Source organism: Lipotes vexillifer, unplaced genomic scaffold (genome assembly GCF_000442215.2).
Source record: "Lipotes vexillifer unplaced genomic scaffold, Lipotes_vexillifer_v1.1 scaffold591, whole genome shotgun sequence".
NCBI lineage: Eukaryota > Metazoa > Chordata > Mammalia > Artiodactyla > Lipotidae > Lipotes > Lipotes vexillifer.
This window is the reverse complement of record NW_006791954.1, coordinates 3782504-3802133: the sequence shown is the minus strand read 5'-3', so window position 1 is coordinate 3802133 and position 19630 is coordinate 3782504. Positions and strand designations below refer to the sequence as shown.

Here is a 19630-nt window from a genome sequence, read left to right as displayed (position 1 = left end):
TTTTCACTTTTCTTTTTTTTTTTTCTTTTCTGTTTTTCCCTCTACTCTGCTCCCTGAGCCTTTGCCATTTCTCACCTCCTCTCCTCCCTCTGCCCTTTTCTACGTTGCATCTGTGCCGAGGAGGTCTCTCCTCCCTCCCCTCCTGGGCTGAAAGCTCCTTGGGATACAGGACCCTCATTGTGTTTATCTCTGGGGTCCCCTGATGGGGCTCAATTCATGATTATTAAAAGAATAACCAGGACTTCCCTGGTGGCGCAGTGGTTGAGGGTCCGCCTGCCGATGCAGGGGACACGGGTTCGTGCCCCGCTCCGGGAAGATCCCACATGCCGCGGAGCGGCTGGGCCCGTGAGCCATGGCCGCTGAGCCTGCGCGTCCATAGCCTGTGCTCCGTAACGGGAGAGGCCACAACAGTGAGAGGCCCGCGTACTGCAATGAAAAAAAAAAAAAGAATAACCAAATGAGCAAAGGAAGATGTGAATGAGCAAATGAAAACTTTTTCCTGAGCCACCATCTTAGATTCTTTTATATCGTAACCACTGTTTTGGAGGGAAGTTTGTGGCTGGACCTGTCAGTCTGATTTCTTCTGACCAAACCAACCCTCTCCCTGCTGGTGTCTGGTGTGGGAACAGAGCAGGACATGCCAACCTCGCTTTTGAGCCATGGACATCTCTTGATTGCATGACAGGGCTTTCTGTGTCTGGACCTTAGTGTTTCTGAATCTTTGATGAATGGAAGCAGAGATAAAACAGAAACGTCTCAAACTGCCAGAAATGTGGCGCTGGGGTGGCCACTGTCTTGGTTCCGGCAGGGATCTGTTGGTCAGGCAGATGGACATCATCGTCCTTGGGCAAGCCCCAGATGTTGGCGAGATAATCCAAAAACAAATAACACAGGCGGTGATATTAAGGGATCTGTTTATCAAGAAATAAAAGTATTGCCAAACCAGACACTTAAAAAAGTACAAGTTGGAAGTTGAAGTGAGCAACTATTTTTTTAAAATAAATTTATTTATCTATTTATTTATTTTTGGCTGCCTTGGGTCTTTGTTGCTGCATGTGGGCTTTCTTTTTAGTGGTAGCGAGCGGGGGCTACTCTTCATTGAAGTGCGCAGGCTTCTCATTGTGGTGGCTTCTCTTGTTGCAGAGCATGGGCTCTAGGTGTGCAGGCTTCAGTAGTTGTGGCACGTGGGCTCAGTAGTTGTGGCACTCAGGCTCTAGAGCACAGGCTCAGTAGTTGTGGCACACGGGCTTAGCTGCTCCAGGGCATGTGGGATCTTCCCGGCCCAGGGCTTGAACCCATGTACCCTGCATTGGCAGACGGATTCTTAACCACTGCACCACCAGGGAAGCCCGTGAGCAACTATTTTTAATCAGAGATATGTTTCGGCCCGCCCACCCTCCTCCCACTTCCTACCACACACATTTCCTCCACCCTTGCTGGTAGGGCTGTGTTGCTTTCTGGGGGATATCTGATCATCTCTGGCTGTACCCTCACTTGAGGCACGTCCCCACCTCTGCTCCCCAGTAGGCTGGTGGGGAGACCCATTCCTAGATTCTGGTGTGGGGTTTGCTGGGAGCCCCGCCTTCCCCAGCTGCTGTTCGTGTGTCTCTATCCATGAATTCGACTCCCTTGACAAGTCCGTGTCTCTATCGTGCCCCAACCCTGACCCCCTTTGTCCTCCTATTTCACCTGCCTTCTGACTGAGGGCAGGCTCTCCCCTGTATCCTTGCAGGTGGAGAAATCCTGAAAGCCAATTGTCCTCCTCCTTTGAGCTCTAACTTCGGGAGGGTCTGGCTTTTTGTGGCCCGTTGGCGGCTGCCCTTTTGAGAAAGGCCATAATCTGTGGTGGGCTGAGGAGGAAGGGCATTCTTCCTTTGTGCTGTGGGCTGAAGTTATAAGTTGCTGGGGTTTTCCTGACTATTTGTAAGCCATTCATTCATTCACAGTCATCTCTTGAGACCCTGTTCTGTGCAGGGCCTGATGCGAGGGGCTGGGGGACAGAGACATATAACTTGTAGGCTCTGCTCTTGGGGAGCTCATAGCCTTGGGGGAGGTGGCCAGCAAAGTAAATGTTTGTGAAACAGGTAATACTGGACAGTGCACAGGAGGCTGTGGAGCTCAGAGGAGGGGCCACTAACTGCACCCAAGGGTGGGGGATGTCTTCAAGGGAGGCCTGTCATTTGAACCGAGCCTGGAAAGACGAGGCAGATTAAGAAAGAAATGTTTACGCAGAGTCTAGACCCCATGGCCTCAGGCACCTCGGAAGACCTGAAGTTTCACCTTTATTTTTTATCCTATTCCATTTCAGTGTTAAAAGGGGTAATTCTTTAGGATGGCTTCTGGGGGTAGTGGGTGGGATGAAGCTGTGAAAGGCTGCCTGGAACTTCCCCATCCTCCACCCAATGTCTCACATCCTGCAGGCTCACCCAAAGCCCAGTCCACCTTCGCAGAGCAGTTGGTGTCACACAGGGAGGGCCCTGCAGCACATATGGGCCTTTGGTGAATTGAAAATTGGTGCCTCTTCTGGGCAGCTGAATTATGGAAAAGTGCCCTTCCTCACCCCAATCTCCTTCAGACCCAACCCTGCTTGGCAAAGGGCCTTTCTTGTATTAGAAAAAATCGTGTGTGTGTGTGTGTGTGTGCGCGCGCGCGCGCGCGCACGTGACCTGTGAGTAGGTAGTGCTTGCATTTCAAGCACAGGCCTCTGAGGTGCACTGCAGATTCCTGTTTAGTTCCGGGGTAGTGCTGCGGCCACCAGCCCCGGAGCAGTTTCCTTTTCATTGCACAGAATGTTTCAAGGGTATTTTGTGGTCGCGGATGCTTCAGGGGCTGAGGTGTCTCCAGGCTCTGCAGCAGGACAGTGGGGTGTGGTGCGAAGAGAGCACACTTTGGGTCAGACCACCTGGGGTTCAATCTTGGGTTAAGCAGGTTCCAAAATTGAGGATAAATAAATTACAGAAACGTAGCTGAGATGTTCTTTTGAGCAGTGGATGCTCCCCTAGATCCTTCATTCAGGATGTGCTACCCAGCGGTTGCACAGGACACTCTCCTTTGCATGGATGCCCACACTGAGTGTTGCTACCACCTCGGGAAACTTTTCTCCAAATCACCTTCAGCTGAGTGAGAAAAGGAGTGCACTGGGGATACTAAAGTAGCCCAAAGAACCAAGGGAAGAGCCAACAACTGGGAAGATAGGACCAGGGCAGGTCTGGGGCCTCCAGAGCCTGGAATGCCACGTTTCTCTCCACGAGGCGGCTTCATCCTCTGGCTTTCCCCTTGAGACTGCAACCATGGCCATTCATGGACGCCAAGCTTGCATCTTCTTAGCAGTATTACTGGAGAGCAAAGGGCCTTCTGGTTATAATTTAAAAGTCCCAGGGAAGGTCTCTGATTGGTCTGACTTCATCAGATGCCCAGCCCTGGACCAATCACTGTGTGGCCAGGGAGGCAGGGTCATGAAAGAAGATGCACTTCACAGACAAAAAACCGAGGCCCTAAGGTTATCCTGCTTGTCAAGAGCAGAACTTGACTCAGAACTCAGGGCTCTTGACTCTGAGGTCCTGTAGGAAGTTTCTGCAGGGAGCGAGGCAGGACATAAGCCTGGCTCCAGGCCCTGAAACTTGCTCTCCCCTGCATCAAGGAGGGGAGAGGTTCTCCAAGGTCAGCCTGTCCATCTGCAGACATATGCAGAGTGCTCGCTGTGGGTCAGGTTCGGGACCAGGTGACCATAGTCGAATGGTCCCCACCCTCCAAATCAACCCTAATGACCACACAACGTAAGTGCAGTGAGAGGAGGGCACAGGGCAGAGGGGGTAATAAGAGGCAGCTGGTCTAGAGTGGGTGTTCAGAGGAAGTGGCCCTGAGCTGGATCTGGAAGGGTGAGCTGGAGAAGAGAAAGGGTGGAAGAGCATTATGGATCAAGGGAACAGCAGCTGTAAAGTCACAGAGGCATGGGAAAGTGTGGACCCCCTGTGTCCTGACCCCAGGAACAGCCGGGCCTCTGCGTTATTAACCTGCTTATAACACAAAGCTCTCCCCTCAAGGCCAACTCCTGTATCTCCTGTCTCCCCACAGTTTCAACACCATTATTCCAGGATGATGGGTTTACTTCCTGCCCTCAGTGGCTGCATACTAACTCCCGGTTCCACTCACTACAATCTCTTACCTACCTGTCAGGCTCCAGGTCCAGGCCCTGAAGCCCTCTGGCCATGAGCTGCTCCTGACGACAGGCTCTGCCTATGTTTCAGAATCTCGGCGAAGGACCATCTTCGAATACCACCGTGTGGAGCTGGACCCCAGCAAGGTCACCAGCACATCTGCTGTGGAGTTCACCCCATTACCAAGTAATTAGGGGTTGTTCCCACTGATCGGGGGGAGGCATTCCACCATCTTGGAAAGAGCTTTGGAGTCAGACTGAGTTCCATCCCAGGCCCACCACTGTCCCCTGTCTGGGTACCACCACCTAACTTCTCTGGGCCTCCATTTCTCATTTGTAACATGGGCTTAACACCACCTCCCTCCCAGGGCTACAGTAAGGGTTAGAACTACAGTAGGTAGAGCTGAGGTTGTAAATGAAAACTCAGACATTAACTGGCACATCCCAGGCCCAGGGCGTGGCTTGTGCTTGATACATGACAGCTATTGTTGTTAACACATAATTGAAACCCAGGAAAGAGGGACCTCTGGGAATTTAGACTGAGCTCCCAGAAAAGATAAACCAGGAACTGAATGGGTCCATAAGTTTGTCATTGTATTTTCCTTAGAGGAGGCATGATGCTGGCATCCACAGGCAGGAGGCAGTAGAGGGATTTAGCCAGTAGCCCTCCAAGATCCAGGGGGCCTGGTCCTGTCCCTCTTCTGTACCCCACTCACCTGCCGTTGAAGGCACACCATGCCCCAGCCGCTGCTGCGGACCCCGCAGGATCTGGGTGGGATGTTCTTCAGGATGTGGTCAGGGCGGCTGGGGAGAGTGAGGGAAGGACAGCACTCTCGTTCTAGTTTTTTGTTGTTGTTGTTGTACGCGGGCCTCTCACTGTTGTGGCCTCTCCCGTTGTGGAGCACAGGCTCCGGATGCGCAGGCTCAGCGGCCATGGCTCACGGGCCCAGCCGCCCCGCGGCACGTGGGATCTTCCCGGACCGGGGCACGAACCCGTGTCCCCTGCATCTGCAGGCGGACTCTCAACCACTGCGCCACCAGGGAAGCCCTCGTTCTAGTTTTAAAGAAAGTTTTCATCTCTTCTCCTGTTTCATGGTGCCTCCCAGCTTCCCTCTGAAGCCACGGCCTTCTCCCTGCTTTCTGGGGCATTTCTTGCCTCTCTTTCCCCCTCTTCCGCTTCCCTGGAGGTTCCGGGGGCAGGGGTTGAAGAAAGAAGAGGAGGAGGAAGGGGCTTCTAGAATATGCCAGGCTGTGTCCCAGCGGGTGTCCTCCCCTGGAAAAGAGGACGGTCCCTGACACCTAGTCACAGGACAAGGACACCTGCGGTTCCAGCCCCGCCCCCACCCTAGTGGCTCTCCCCCTAGGCAGGGCTTCCTCGAGGACTGATGAGAGCGAACCGAGGAATGAATAAACTGCATTTGGGAACAAGAACATCCAAGGGCAGGGCTAACTGCTGGGGCGGAAGAAGTGAAACATCCTGGGAATGCGTTTCTGGGACACTGTCTGTACATTTAAGCCACTTCCCACCCCTCCAGTGAATTTTGTGAGCATTTAATAGCACACAGGACATCTGAAATGCAGATGAGAAATAAAGGTCAGTGGGTTTTATGAATATCCCACGAGGCTCCCAGGGTTTTTTCTCAGTTTGACTGGAGCCATTTAAGGGGTCTCCAGAGTCCTTGGGAATGGTCATGGGCTCCCATGTAGGGGAAGGGACAGTGCTACCAAGGCTGTGATTTGAACCTCTGGGAGGCAGGTTTGCTTTGTCCTCAGAAAACTCTGCACCCCACAGCCCCAGGCTTTCTCCCTTACCTTTGGGTAGGGGAGGACGTTTAGCCAAAATTCTTCCAGAGGTGTGGCTGGACTGTTTTTAAGCCATAGCACTCCATGGCTGGTCCCTCTTCTAGAAAAGACTCATGAAAAGGTGGCCTGGGGTGAAGGTGGGAGCTGGAGAGGGGGATTCCCACAGTGGGACCTCGAGACTAGGAGCTCAGGCTCTTGGCTCAGACAGACCTTGGTTCAAACCCAGACCTGCCACTCTTAGCTCTGTGACTCTCTCTAAGCCTCAGTTTCCTCCTCTGTAAAATGAGGATAACAAAAGCAACTATTCATCGATTCCATAAACTTTTGTTAACTGCCTACCACGTGCTGGGCGCTGTTCTAGACCCTCTGGATGCACCAGAGAACAAAACAGCCAGAGCTCTCTTGTTCTTGGGCCAAGTCGGTCCCTGCTTATTTTCTGCCGATGGCTTTTCCTCCACCCTTCCAAAGCCTGCAGAGCCCTGGTAGACAAAAGGACACACAAAAGGACACACAAAAGCTGCCACCTACAGCTCGTCCCTCCCACAAGGTGACAGAAGGTGACCACGCTGTGCCCACAGCAGCTTTTCTCCCACTCACCAGGGGCTGGTTACCACCTGCCACCTTGTTGGGGGTCCACAGAACACAAACTGATTCCCTCATTAATGGACTGTGGCCCAGGCCCATGAAAACTCACAGAGAGAAGAAATGTATGTGATGTCTCGTGAATGAGTGGTCATTTTCTGTAGTTAGTGGTCACTTCTGGCTGCTACCAACATGTTCTGTTCAGCTGCTCATCAGATGAGCCCTTACGTTGCACACAGTTATTCCGGGTCAGTGCCTGTCTGTCCTTATAATAAAATGCATGGGCTTTGTGGCAGCTGCTTGCCACTCTGAGGTCATTCTGGTTCACTTAAGTGGGCAGCATTTAAGCAAGTGAACAACTCTTAAAATCCAGCCCCCATACCTCCTGCTCACCGGGCCCTCTCTGCTGGGGGTCCACGCACCCTCCAGCAGCTGCTCCCACTAACTTGCCTGCTCTCCACCCTTGCCCTGCCCGGCTAGGCCCCAGCTGCCCCTCCTCCCCATTCCTACCACCTTCCAGCTCTCCACTCTGCTGAGCCAGCTAGCGTTCTGATGCTGTTGGGAGCATCCCTGGGATGTGTTCCTCCCAGGCCTCTGCACACAGAGGCCCCTCTGCTTGGACTTCTCTCCCAGGAGAGCTGCCAGGCTGGCTTCCTCGCTCTCTCAGTCTCCTCAGAGGCCTTCCCCAACCTCCCTGAGTAAAACACATCCCCCACCGTCATTCTACCTCCCTGTTCTGATCCGCTTTTCTCCCAGCCCTTCTCACCACTGGCAACCCTAGGGTAGATCTATTTGTCTGTGTATTTGTTGGCTGTCTCCTCCACTGGACTGCAGGTTCCATGTGGGCAGTGCTTCTATCTTTTCCTGTTCACGCTGCATCTCCAGCATTGGGACAGTGCCAGGCCTGGGGTAGACGCTCAATAAATATTTGTTGAAAGAATAAATGAGTGAATGAGCACCTGATAGGTATATTGAGGGGAATGAAGGACCAGAGTCGATAACAAATAGCATTCACTGGCTCACCGTGTGGCCAGCACTGTTATAAACCCTCTCACAGCTGGCCTACCACACAGACAGCATCCTGATCCCTCTTTTACAAGTGAGGTACCAAGGCACCAAGAGGTCAGGTAGCTCTCCAGGGAAGAGTTAAGCTTGGATGAGCAGAGGTCAGCATACCCCCTGGGAATAACTCACTTCCAAGAGGAGAGGGAGAGGAAAGGAATGGAATTCCGTATGCCTGGCCTGGTTTACTCTCAAAAACTCAGCCCCCAGACTTCCCTGGGAGGAGCGGGCCTCTGACGGCAATCCAGCCACACAAACAGTCCCTAGGAGCAGGGAGTGCTAGCTGGTCAAACCAGGACATCTTAAATCCTTTCCAGTGATTGTAGACAACACAACTGTAAACACTAAATTTGCCGAGAGACTCGATCTTAATTGTTCCCAGCACTGGAAGAAATGATACTGATGTGAAGTGATGGTGGCGTTAGCAAATGCTACAGTGGCGATCATACAGCGATATAAATGGATCAAATCCATATGTTGTACACCTTAAACTTACATGACGTTATATGTCAAATATATGTCGATTTAAAAATATCCTTTGCAACCCTGTAATTGTAGGCAATAGGCCAGAAGTATAACTTTCCAGACTAGGTGCAATCCCTTTGTACGTGCTTATGGCGCCCTGTAATTTTCCTAAGTAAACCTCATCACAATGATAATTATGTAGTTATTTTTGTTTGATGATCTGCTTAGGGTCTGTCTTTCCATATGACTGTAAGGCCCAAGAAAGTACCAGGTCTTACTGCTGAATCGCCAGCACCAGCTCAGGGTCTGACCCCCTGGTGACAAAAGGAAGGAAGGATGGAGGGAAGGAAGGAAGGAAGGAAGGAGGGAGGGAGGGTAGAGAGGGAGAATTAGAGAATCAAGGCTGGACTCAAGTGAGGGTGGCATTAAAAACTTCTAGGGTGCCTGATAGTCAGAGCCTCCAGAGTTGTGTTAGGACCTAGCATTCAGGAAAGCTGCACCTGTTGGAGGCCTGTGGAGGGGCTGGTACTGAGGGGCCGCTGTCTTCTCTCTTGCAGCCTGCCTGCAGCATCGGAGCTGCGACACCTGCATGTCCTCAGACCTGATCTTCAACTGCAGCTGGTGCCATGTCCTCCAGAGGTTTGTACCAGGCTCACCCTCTTATTCCCACAGGCAGACTGTGCAGGGGGGCAGGTGGGGGCACGGCCCCACTCCCTGCCTCGGGCCTCATTACCAACATGAGGGTATCTCTGGCCAGTGCTACTGTGACACTTAGGACAAGAATATCATGAAAGTGAGTGTCTCCCTGAGGCTTGTGACCCATCAAGGTGACTATATGTCACCCTGTGGTGACACTAGACTTCTGGAAGGCCATTCAGAGATTCCAGCTACTGCAGCTCCCTCCTCACACCTGGGAGGGTTGGTTCATCCTCTGGCAGGTCTTCTCAAAGAGTGGTCCACAGCTGTGAGCATCCCAGAATCACCTAGGGCTTGCGCTAAACATGCAGATTCCCAGGGCCCACCCCTGGCCCCCTGCATCAGGTCTCTGGGAGAGAAGCCCAAGAACCTGCATTTTAACACGGTACCTCGTCTGCAAACAAGCGTGAGATATGCCGGCTCAGGGACGGGATGAGCCTAAGACCCATCGCCATTGGAGGAGAGCCCCATGACCCCAGATCAGCACCTCAAGATCTTTCTCAGGCTGCAGAAGGGTTTCCTGAAAACCATGGGTGTGGAAATTGCAAGCGTCTGTGGAAAGCTGGAGCAAGTGACAAAGCTGTGTTTGCTTGGTTTTGGAAGCAGGGAGAATTCTGGATGAGATTCAGGCTCAGGCATAAAGTTCTTAAATCCAAGTCATCTTCCTCTCCTTGTTCTGAAATCATTCCCTCACGGATTAGACTCAGAATCTGAGCCCTGTTCTCCTGTCCAAGAGAAATAAATGGCAGGGGGAAAGAAAAGAATTTCTTTGGGGACTAGGGCTCCCACGAGAGTGGGAAAACCTATGAACTACAAGAGCCTTTAAGGCAATCTTGAAAAACTGCAAATTATAGAGGCTCTGAGTTCTCTGCAGCTGTCCTGGATCTGTCAGTGTTTCCTTTGCTCCTTTCCAGTATCCTGGCGCAGAAATAGAAGCCACTGCCTTTATAGGTCTCCGGCCTAGCACACAAGACACAGCTCTGGGCCGGGAGGAGAAAGGGGTCCTCATCAGCCCTCCCAGGTGTTCTTCCCAACAGCTGTGCTCTTATTCACTCTCTTGGGGCCTCAGTTTGTTTTCCCTGTAAAATTGGCTGGGGTTATGTGATTCGGGGAGATGTGGGTGAGGAATATGCCTGCTATTTTAACTCCTCAAATACCAGATAGTCTTTTTGCAAAGTGTTCAGAGCCCTTCACATGAAAGGCACAGAGCCTCAGAGAGAGTACACAGGGCACACCCCAGGTTGGTTCTTCCTGGTGTGGAGCTTTGCAGTGTGGTCCATCTTGTGCACTTTCAAGTTTGAGAGTCACTGTCTGAGCACAGGGAGATCACCCAGATGACTGCAGAGGAGCCTGGAACGCCGGGGCTGGCTGCCACCGCATGACTCAGTGTCCACCAACAGCTGAGCCATGAGAACTGCAGAATGGCTCACATGAAAGCAAAACCCTGGCTTGATACACCCCCACTTAATGCATACGCCCAAACCCAGAAAACTATGACAGTTTAATGAGGGCTGGTCACGGGGAGGGCAGGGCCTTGGGTATGGACACTGCCTTTGCTGGGTTATGTCAACTACGGGACAAAGAAGCTCCATCAGGGATCCTGTCCCCGGATGTCCGTGAGCCTGGGCTCACTGAGCATGGGCCCCTTCTTGACAGATTTCTGGAGCCTCAGCTTCAACTGAGAGCTGACTCCAGGTTCCTAAAAAGCCAGAGGTCAGAGCTGGTGCAGGGGGCCGGCCACGATGGTCTCTCCCACCAACAGCTGCTTGAAACCACCACATGGGTTCTCGGCTTCCCCTCCACCTACTCTGCCCTCTGCAGCCTCCCAGAGCTTCCCCTCCCCGTGCTGGGGCCAGATCTGATTTAGATTATTTCACTTATCATGCAGGTATTTTCCTTTCATCCCTATTGCCCCGCAGTGACCCACTCTGAAGTTTATGGGTGACTTTGACTCCAGGATTTGGCTCTGGAAATGAGGGTCATACATAACCCTTGTCTTACAGTGTTGTCATGAGGGTCCCATGAGATAGTGCCAGAGCAGCATGTGACTGGGGCAGCACCTGGCATTCAGGAGGCACTCAAACAATGGCCATTTCTCATGCCCTTCTCCTTTGCATCTGGGTTGGTTGGCCCCGAGCTTGGAAAGGGGTGCTCTTAGACATTTATCAAAGGCTCAGTCCTTGAAAGAACCAGTTAGTTTGGCCTAAAAGAAACTTTAGTCCCCAGCCCCCAACAATGCCCTTAATCTTCCATCCCTCAAAGGAGGGGGCACGGAGGACCTGACAGAGGGGTGTGGATGGCTCAGCTCAGCTGCTGCTGCTGCAGGAGGAGCAGCTCAGAGGCATCTTCAGAAGGAAAGACTGACAGTGCCTGGAAGCCTCAGCCTCACCAGGTCTTGGATCGATGGGCAGGCAGTTGCTGGTGCAGAGTTAACCAGCCACGAATCCTTTCGCAGCACTGGTGGCTTGAGATATTATCTTCCCATGAGGAGGTTCCTGAGCTTAAGAAGGGCTTGGTGGATTCTCCTGGCACCAGAGAGTGAAGAACGGAACTTTGAGCATGATGCCATGGAGAACATTCTCTGGTTCATCCTCGCACCACACCCCTTCCCTAGGGAAGCACTTGACATCTTCCAGCCCAGCTGAGCTCTCATTGTCCTCCGGGAAGCCTTGTCGAGCCGTGTTTAATCTCTCCCAGACTCTGGCAGGACCCTGACTTCTGCCCTTCAATGATCACACAGGGGGTGTTGGCCAGATTGGCTGGTGGCCACCCTCAGCCCCGCCCCTCCTTGACAAGTTTAGGCTCCTCCACAAAGAAGGGGGGCTTGGTGAATGAGTAAGACTTTCCCCAGATGAGAACATGAGTGTGAATTCCCTGGATTCTCAGCAATTTCGTGGCCGCCCAGAGTCAGGAGGGCCTTAAAGGTCATTAGAGGTCATGCAATCTGTCAGCTCCCTACACACACCACATCTGGGCAGATGTGGCCTTGGTCCTGGGGAGCTTGGTCAGGAGGAGGGAGAAGATGCCACAAATAGCTTTCCCTCCTTTGGGGAAAGGAGTAGAGGGGACAGGAGGGTCTGACTCTCACTCCCATGGCACCTGCCCAGTGGTCTTGGGGAGGTTCGCCCCCTCCTTGCTATCATTGGAGAGCTGTTACCGCATAGGGGGAGGTGAAGGGAAGGGCTTCTCTGTCAATCCCATGACACCTCTGGCCTTTTGGTTTCCCCTGCAGATGCTCCAGTGGCTTTGACCGCTACCGCCAGGAGTGGCTGTCCTATGGCTGTGCCCAGGAGGTGAGAGGCTTAAGTGAGCCAGGTGTGGGGAGGAGCAGGGCTACTAACTCGGGTAGCTCTTCTCAAGGCATCTCTGGCTCTTGGTGAAATTCTCCCCTCCACCTGGGGCTTGTCTCCCTGTCTGCTCTGAGCCAATTAGACCCACATGGGAGGTTTCCGAGGGCTCAATGGGTCCCTGAGACAAGCACTTCTGGTGACTTGGCCTGGAGCGGCAGCTCTCCAGGGGCTCTTTTGGTCCTTACAGAGGGTACATTGGGCGTGGCCTTGGCCACAGCAGGATCCTCCGGGAGGCTGTGCACCTGGTGATGTTCGAAAAGCGACTACCTGGCTCCAGCCCTCCGGCATTTGAGGAAGGCAGTGGTTCTGGGAACGAGGAGGGCTATTCCTGGCACCTCCCATTTAGAATCCCATACAGGTTCCTTCTCACTGCTGGAATTTTCCATGAATGCTCAACACTTTGACTCTGGGTGGGGAGCCTCCAATTCTCACACCTTATACTGACACAGACCCTTTCATCCACGCATCCTTTCCCCCTCCCTTCCTCCCTCCACTGCAGTGCAAGCACAGCGCATGCGCCCAGCACTTCACCGCATGCTGCCCTGCACTTGCTCTGATTTAATCCTAACACGGTCCCCGGGAGCTGGGGGCCAGTGCCCCCACTTACCGGAGCGGGAAACTGAGTCTCAGAGAGGTTTAGTGATTTGGCCTGCAGCTCACAGCCGGTGAGATGGTGAAGGTGCCAGGCCCAGCATTTAAATGCGAACCCCCAGAATTACTGCTATGTGCTCACCACCATCTGTTTTATCAGTAAGGCTGGGTGAGCTGTTTCTGGCCTTAAAAAAAAAAAACTTTGTCCATCCAGAAGCCTACTTCTGACGCTGGCTGTTGGTGAACGTACAGATTTGCTTTATTTAAGATTGGCATCTCAGCTCCTTCTTTCAGGAGGGCTTCGAAGCAGCTGACAGATAAATTGCCCTGTAAGATAAGATGCTTTCAGGATAAAGTGGAAAGCTTAAATGTATTCAGAGCCCAGCTTTGGTTAGATTACCATGCTTGGGCCACGCACCGGAATCTTAAATCTTCTGGCCGCTGAGGGATGCAAGTGCCCCACCATCCTCCTGTGTGCAGCATGGCCGCCGGCGAGGCCTCTGTCCAGGGCAGCACAGGATCTCTCTTGCAGGCAGAGGGCAGGACGTGTGAGGACTTCCAGGACGAGGACTCCTTCTCGTCCTCGCCCGACAGCTCCTTCAGCCCCTTTGACGGAGACCTCACCACCACCTCCTCTTCTGTCTTCATCGACAGCCTCACCACAGAAGGTAAGTGTGGGGAGGAGCCACCGCCCTGGAGCATCACTGTCCCTGATGGGGATTATCTTAGAGAATAGGGTTGCTCCATCCTTTCACACCTGAGGCTCCAAGAGTGGGGGCACTTGCTGGTGAGAGGCAGAAGCCAGGTTTAGAGCAAGTAGACTCCACGCCCATATCAGGGCTGTGGGACGGAATTCACTGTGGCGAAGGGAAAAATTACTGTCCCAGCACACTGCCACGTATTTTATATAATATCGCGGTTCATCTTAATAGCGATCCTTAGAGAATCTGTGAGGTCTTAGCATCTCTGTAGCAGGTATGAACTCAGTCCACACACTCAGACGTCAGGGAAAGGTTGCCTGATTTTTCTGACTTCGCTTCTGGCTCCCAGCCCTCTCCGAGCTGGCCTGGTGGGGAGTTCCACCCCTGCCGTCCTGGGGCTTGGCTACGTGGTCCTGTGGCGTCCAGTGGGCGGAGGGTAGGTGGGCAGCTCTGACCACCTTGGGTTGCTGCTGGTCCATCTCTGCTTCTTCAGGCCTGGTTGTCCCTGGGCCTCCTCTGCCACCCGCATGTTACCGGTGGAATGGTGACTCCTGGGTTCTGGTCCTCTCGAGGGAAAGAATTCAACTGAGAGACATAGAGTAGTTTTAAGCAGCAGGAGTTTTATTAAGCAAAGCAAAAGTACACCCTCAAGAAGGTAGAACAGTGAGCTTTCTAGGCACCAGAAGCAGCCCTGCAGTGAGGGTAGGGCTGGGTTTTTCAAAATCGTGGCAAGTCCCTCCCTGTGTCCTGCATCATTGGATTGACAAGTTGATTGACAGCTTTAGGTTATATTACTTTTCTCCTTGTATGCAGGCACTTACCCATAAGCACCCAATTGGAAATGGGGGTGGGGTGGGGAACCACAATGCTAATTTATTATAAATAATGGACCCCAGGTTAGTCTGAGTCACCTCTTAGGTCTGGGTGCACCTGCGCCAACCGGTGCTGATGGTTTGGAAAACGCTGTTGGGTTTTCAATATCTTGCTTGGTCCTGATAAGGCTGGAAACTTAGCGGTCCTTAACCACAAAAAGAGAGGACCTCTGGGCATGTTCTGGTCACCAGTGTCCAGGTGGGGAGGGAAAGATGACCCCATCCAAGATGGGGCGGGACCCACTCATGTCTGACTAGCTACCTAACACGGTCTTTAGTTCCACGGTCCGTTTCTTCCCATTTCTTTGAGGCCAGTTCTCAGAATTGTGGCAGCTTATGTCATGGCTACAGTCTTGTCATCACGTAGTTAACTTCTGGGGGGGGGGTGGTTTTCAGTATCTACAAGACAGCTCATAGGATACAGCTCAGAATATTATCTATAGCCCTTGAAGAGGAGCTAAAGGTCCTTGACTGTGCTTAATGCCTAGACTATTATTATTCAGTCTTATTGGACTATTTTCCCTCGTTTCTGCATCTTCTCATATCTCTGATTAAACTTACTCTTTGGCTAAAGTTTTTCCACAGACAAAAGGTAGGCTGATGACATGGGGGGCAAGGACCGTAGGGTCCTGCTCCGTTTCACCCAGGCCTGAGGTCTTATTGAAGCTGCTAGAGGTCCAGCCACCCTGTGGGGAACCCCGTGCAGGCTCTTCGGATTCTTTGGCTATCTCTGAGAAATTTCTCCCTTATCCCTTTTCTTTTTTTTTTTTTTTTTTTTGCGGTCCGCGGGCCTCTCACTGTTGCGGCCTCTCCCGTTGCGGAGCACAGGCTCCGGACACGCAGGTTCAGAAGCCATGGCTCACGGGCCCAGCCGCTCCGTGGCACGCGGGATTCTCCCAGACCAGGGCACGAACTCGCATCCCCTGCATCGGCAGGCGGACTCTCAACCACTGCGCCACCAGGGAAGCCCCCCTCCTGACTTTTTAAATGCAGCCTAGAGGACTGGAGAGCAGGAACCCATGGATCTGGCTGGAGGGAAGTGAACAGTTGATAGAAAAAGCAAATATTTAAGGGGACTGACCATGTGCCACTTAGGGTGGTAACATTGTGCCCCCATTAATATTCACTTAGTCTTCCTAACAATCCTGTACGTTGATGCTGTTTGATCCCCATTTTACAGAGGAGACACTATGGCTCAGAGAGATTGATGGCTTGCCCAAGGTCACACAGCCAGGAAGAGGTGGAGTCAGGTCTCATCTAGCTCCAAAAGCAGCAATCTTGCCCCTCGACCCCACTGCCTTTCTCAGTGCTGAAAAAAAAAAAATAGAGAAGCGTCTTCATGGATTCAATGGGTGGAAAAATAGGGAAGGGTAAACAAGTGGGCAGATTCAGACAGGTCCCAACACTCTGAACTTGCCCAGAAATAACAGGTAACTGGTTAAAACTCAGGTATTGAGAGCAGAGACTGTGCTAGTGCTGCGAGGGATTCAATAAATCAAATGAAAAACGACACAGGAGGGGATCTTGCCCTCAGAGAGTTAATAACTGAGTCCAGGGGTGACCTTCCAGTTAAAGGAAACTCTACTTAAAAAGAAGAACCCCTGCTTCCCTGGTGGCGCAGTGCTTGAGAGTCCGCCTGCCGGTGTGGGAGACGCGGGTTCGTGCCCCGTTTCGGGAGGATCCCGCGTGCCGCGGAGCGGCTGGGCCCGTGGGCAATGGCCGCTGAGCCTGCGCGTCCGGAGCCTGTGCTCCGCAAATGGGAGAGGCCACAGCAGTGAGAGGCCCGCATAACGCAAGAAAAAAAAAAAAAAAAAAGAAGAACCCCTGGCCAGTCACTCCCGAGTTAACCCTATGTGCTACTGAGGGCATGCTCTGAGCCCAGAGCTGGGCTGGGGGTTGCACACCCCGTCCTCCAGATCAAAACTCAGCCTTTCCCTCAGAGGTTTACGTCTGCATGAGGCACAGTGCCTGAGGCCAGAAGGGTGGCTGTGTGGGCGTGGAGAGCCCAGCGCATGGCATCTGGGGGCTGGATTCAAATCCTGACTTGGAAGTATTCTCCATTTCTCCCGGGTTATTGCCCTGATGAGCTGTCCCTACATAGAGGCAGCATGTTCTGTTTATCAGTTTTATCATGTGTGTGTCTTCTATCAGCCCAGGAATGTGTCATTTCTGTTGGCTGTGTAATAGTCCCCAAAAGAAAAACATATGTCCTTCCAGTCCTGGAGGGGGTGGTAGAGATTGTTAGGTTGCCTCTATAAGAAAAAAACTGGGGGGACTTCCCTGGTGGTCCAGTGGTTAGGACTCCACGCTTCCACTGCAGGGGGCACAGGTTCGATCCCTATCAGGGAACTAAGGTCCTGCAAGCCATGTGGTGCAGCCAAAAAAAAAAAAAGAAAGAAAGAAAGAAAAGAAAAATCGATAAAGACTTCCCCCCACCCCAAACTCTCAAGGTGTCTGGAGGGACAGGTTTGGGTCACCCCTGCCTGTGCAATTATAACCCACACAGGGAGACTTACTGGAGGCAGAGTATATCTCGGGGTCCAGGAAGATGTTGTGAATGAAGGGGATACAGCACTTCAGCCAGGGGGACCCACCTGGTCAGAGCAGAGTTGGAGAGCAGAGAAGTTAGTGAGAGCAGCTGCTGGAGGGTGTGAGGAGCCCTTCTGTCACCAGCCATCCAGAGGAATGGAGAGGACCAGGGGAGCAGGAGGTATGAGGGCTGGATTTTAAGAGTTGTTCACTTGCTTAAATGCTGCCCACTTAAGTGAACCAGAATGACCTCAGAGTGGCAAGCAGCTGCCACAAAGCCCATGCATTTTATTATAAGGACAGACAGGCACTGACCCGGAATAACTGTGTGCAACATAAGGGCTCATCTGATGAGCAGCTGAACAGAACATGTTTGTAGCAGCAAGAAGTGACCACTAACTACAGAAAATGCCCACTCATTCACTAGACATTACACGCATTTCTTCTCTCTGTGAGTTTTCATGGGCCTGGGCCACAGTCCATTAATGAGGGAATCAGTTTGCATTCTGTGGACCCCCAACAAGGTGGCAGGTGGTAACCAGCCCTCGGTGAGTGGGAGAAAAGCTGCTGTGAGCACAGAGTGGTCACCTTCAGTCACCTTGTGGGAGGGACTGGCTGTAGGTGTCCTTTTGTCTGCCAAGGGTAGATGCAGACTGGGCTACAATGGATTTCCAATGGTCTAGATTCAAAACAAGTTGATTCCAATCAAGTTAATTTGTCCAATGATGTTTAGGGTTACTTTGGTTAGTGTTGAGTAACCAATTCATCATTTCAACTTGTAGTAACAAAATAGACTCAGAGGCATACATAAATACCTCGTGTATTGAAATTCCTGAAGAAAACGTATCTTTCTATTATATGCCTACAACTCTCTATTTGTTTTGTTTTACTTTGAATTTTTAGGGGTGCTTTTTATCATTTTATTTTATTATTATTTTTTTTAAAATTTATTTCTTTATTTTTGGCTGTGTTGGGTCTTCACTGCTGTGTGCAGGCTTTCTCTAGTTGTAGTGAGCAGGGGCTACTCTTCATTGCGGTGCGTAGGCTTCTCATTGTGGTGGCTTTTCTTGTTGCAGAGCATGGGCCCTAGACGCGCCGTCTTCAGTAGTTGTGGCACGCAGACTCGTGGGCTCTAGAGCGCAGGCTCAGTAGTTGTGGCTCACGGGGTTAGTTGCTCCGTGGCATGTGGGATCTTCCCAGACCAGGGCTCAAACCCGTGTCCCCTGAATTGGCAGGCGGATTCTTAACCACTGAGCCACCAGGGAAGTCCCGAGGGGTGCTTTTTAAATTTAACTGTTTTATAAATTACGTAACAGTTAAATGATAATTAACATGGTTCCAAAGTCAAATCTATAAAAGTAGCTATATTCAAAGAAGTTTAGTTTCTAGTTTTCTCCCCTCCGCCCTATTCCCTCTTTCTTCTATGAGGGACCATTTAAATTTTTTCTTATGGTTTATTTTTTCATTATCTAATGTGATTTTTTGATATTTGAAGATTTATTGGAAATGTATAGCAGAGCAGGATGCCACATCCAGGCACTGGGAGTGTAAATAGCTGGGTATTGAGAGGCTCACAATCTATGGAATCAATGGGACCCAAGATGCCACAGAAACAGATACCAAATGCAATGGGACACAGGGGAGGACACATCCATCTGTCCTCCGGGAAGTGACGGGCCTGGACCAGGACTAGGGTGAGGCAAGTGAGGCACTCAGTGCAGGTATCAAGTTTAAGGAGGCACCAAAAAAAAAAAAAAAAAAAGCAATAATTAAGAGAATAATCTTTCCTTGCAATATTTGTAAAAATCAAAATTAATGCCAAAAATTCCATAATAAACAAAATTTCAAAAAATTCTAAAAAGACAGGATCAGACCCTGTGTCACATGTATCACCCTAGCCCCAGCCCTGCAGGGGGCATTTCAGGGGTGGGACTTTTGAAAGAGAAGGGGAGGAAGGGCATCCCCTGCAGGAGAAAGAGTACATACAGCAGCTCAGAGATCTGAGAGGACTCCAAGGTCTGGAGAGCCTTGGGTAGCTTGTCACAGACACTGACATGCTGTTGAGTTGTGGCCAGTGGTAGGAGAAAAGAAGATTGGGACACACTGAGAAGGGCCTTGAACATCTGTGAACAAAGGGGAGCCAGTGAAAGCCTTTAAAATGAGGAGGATGGTGGAGGTGCTAGAGGGGAAGGAGGAACGAAATGCATGTTGCAGGCCCTACATTGTAGAAGGTTCTGCTGGTTTAACGTTTTGATGCTTGAAGCCGTAATCTCCAGTCATCTAGAACATTCTTCTGACATGGAATTCTTGCTGTCCTTTCCCCATAGGAATCTGTGGGGAAGAGCCACAGGAAGGGTCAACCACTGGAACTTATTTAGGAGGCTGCAAGATGCACTCCTTGAGGTGTAGAGGGAGTGTGTTGTACCCTGGGAAGTCTCCAAGCAGATTCGATCTTGTGACACACACACCTCTCCTCAAATCCTTCCTCAGCTTCCCGCTGCCCCTTAGGACACTGCCCCTTAGGCCCTCAACTTGACTTTCCAGACAGCTGATCCCCCCCACCCCCCGCTTCACTCTCACCACCCTTCATTCACATCCTCGCTACCCTCCAGCTGCACTGAACTGCTTTTTTTTGTCTCAAATGGTCAAGTTCTTGCTGACTCCAGCCTTTGCCCCCACTCTCTACTCTGTCTGGGACCCTTTCTCCCAGCCCCATAGCTCATCCCTCCTTCTTTTTTTTTTTTTTTTTTTTTTGGGCCTCTCACTGTTGTGGCCTCTCCCGTTTGCGGAGCACAGGCTTCGGATGCGCAGGCTCAACGGCCA

At 51.6% G+C, this 19630-nt stretch overlaps 1 protein-coding gene across 1 annotated transcript in view; it reads left to right on the top strand.

The window, feature by feature from the left end:
* PLXDC1 (plexin domain containing 1) overlaps nt 1-19630 on the top strand; it is a 63555-nt gene that overhangs the window by 39063 nt on the left and 4862 nt on the right. Inside the window, exons 8-11 of the mRNA XM_007465150.1 lie at nt 4248-4343; nt 8626-8707; nt 11997-12057; nt 13238-13373. Coding sequence (XP_007465212.1) covers nt 4248-4343; nt 8626-8707; nt 11997-12057; nt 13238-13373 — 375 coding nt within the window. The remainder of the gene's footprint in view (nt 1-4247; nt 4344-8625; nt 8708-11996; nt 12058-13237; nt 13374-19630) is intronic.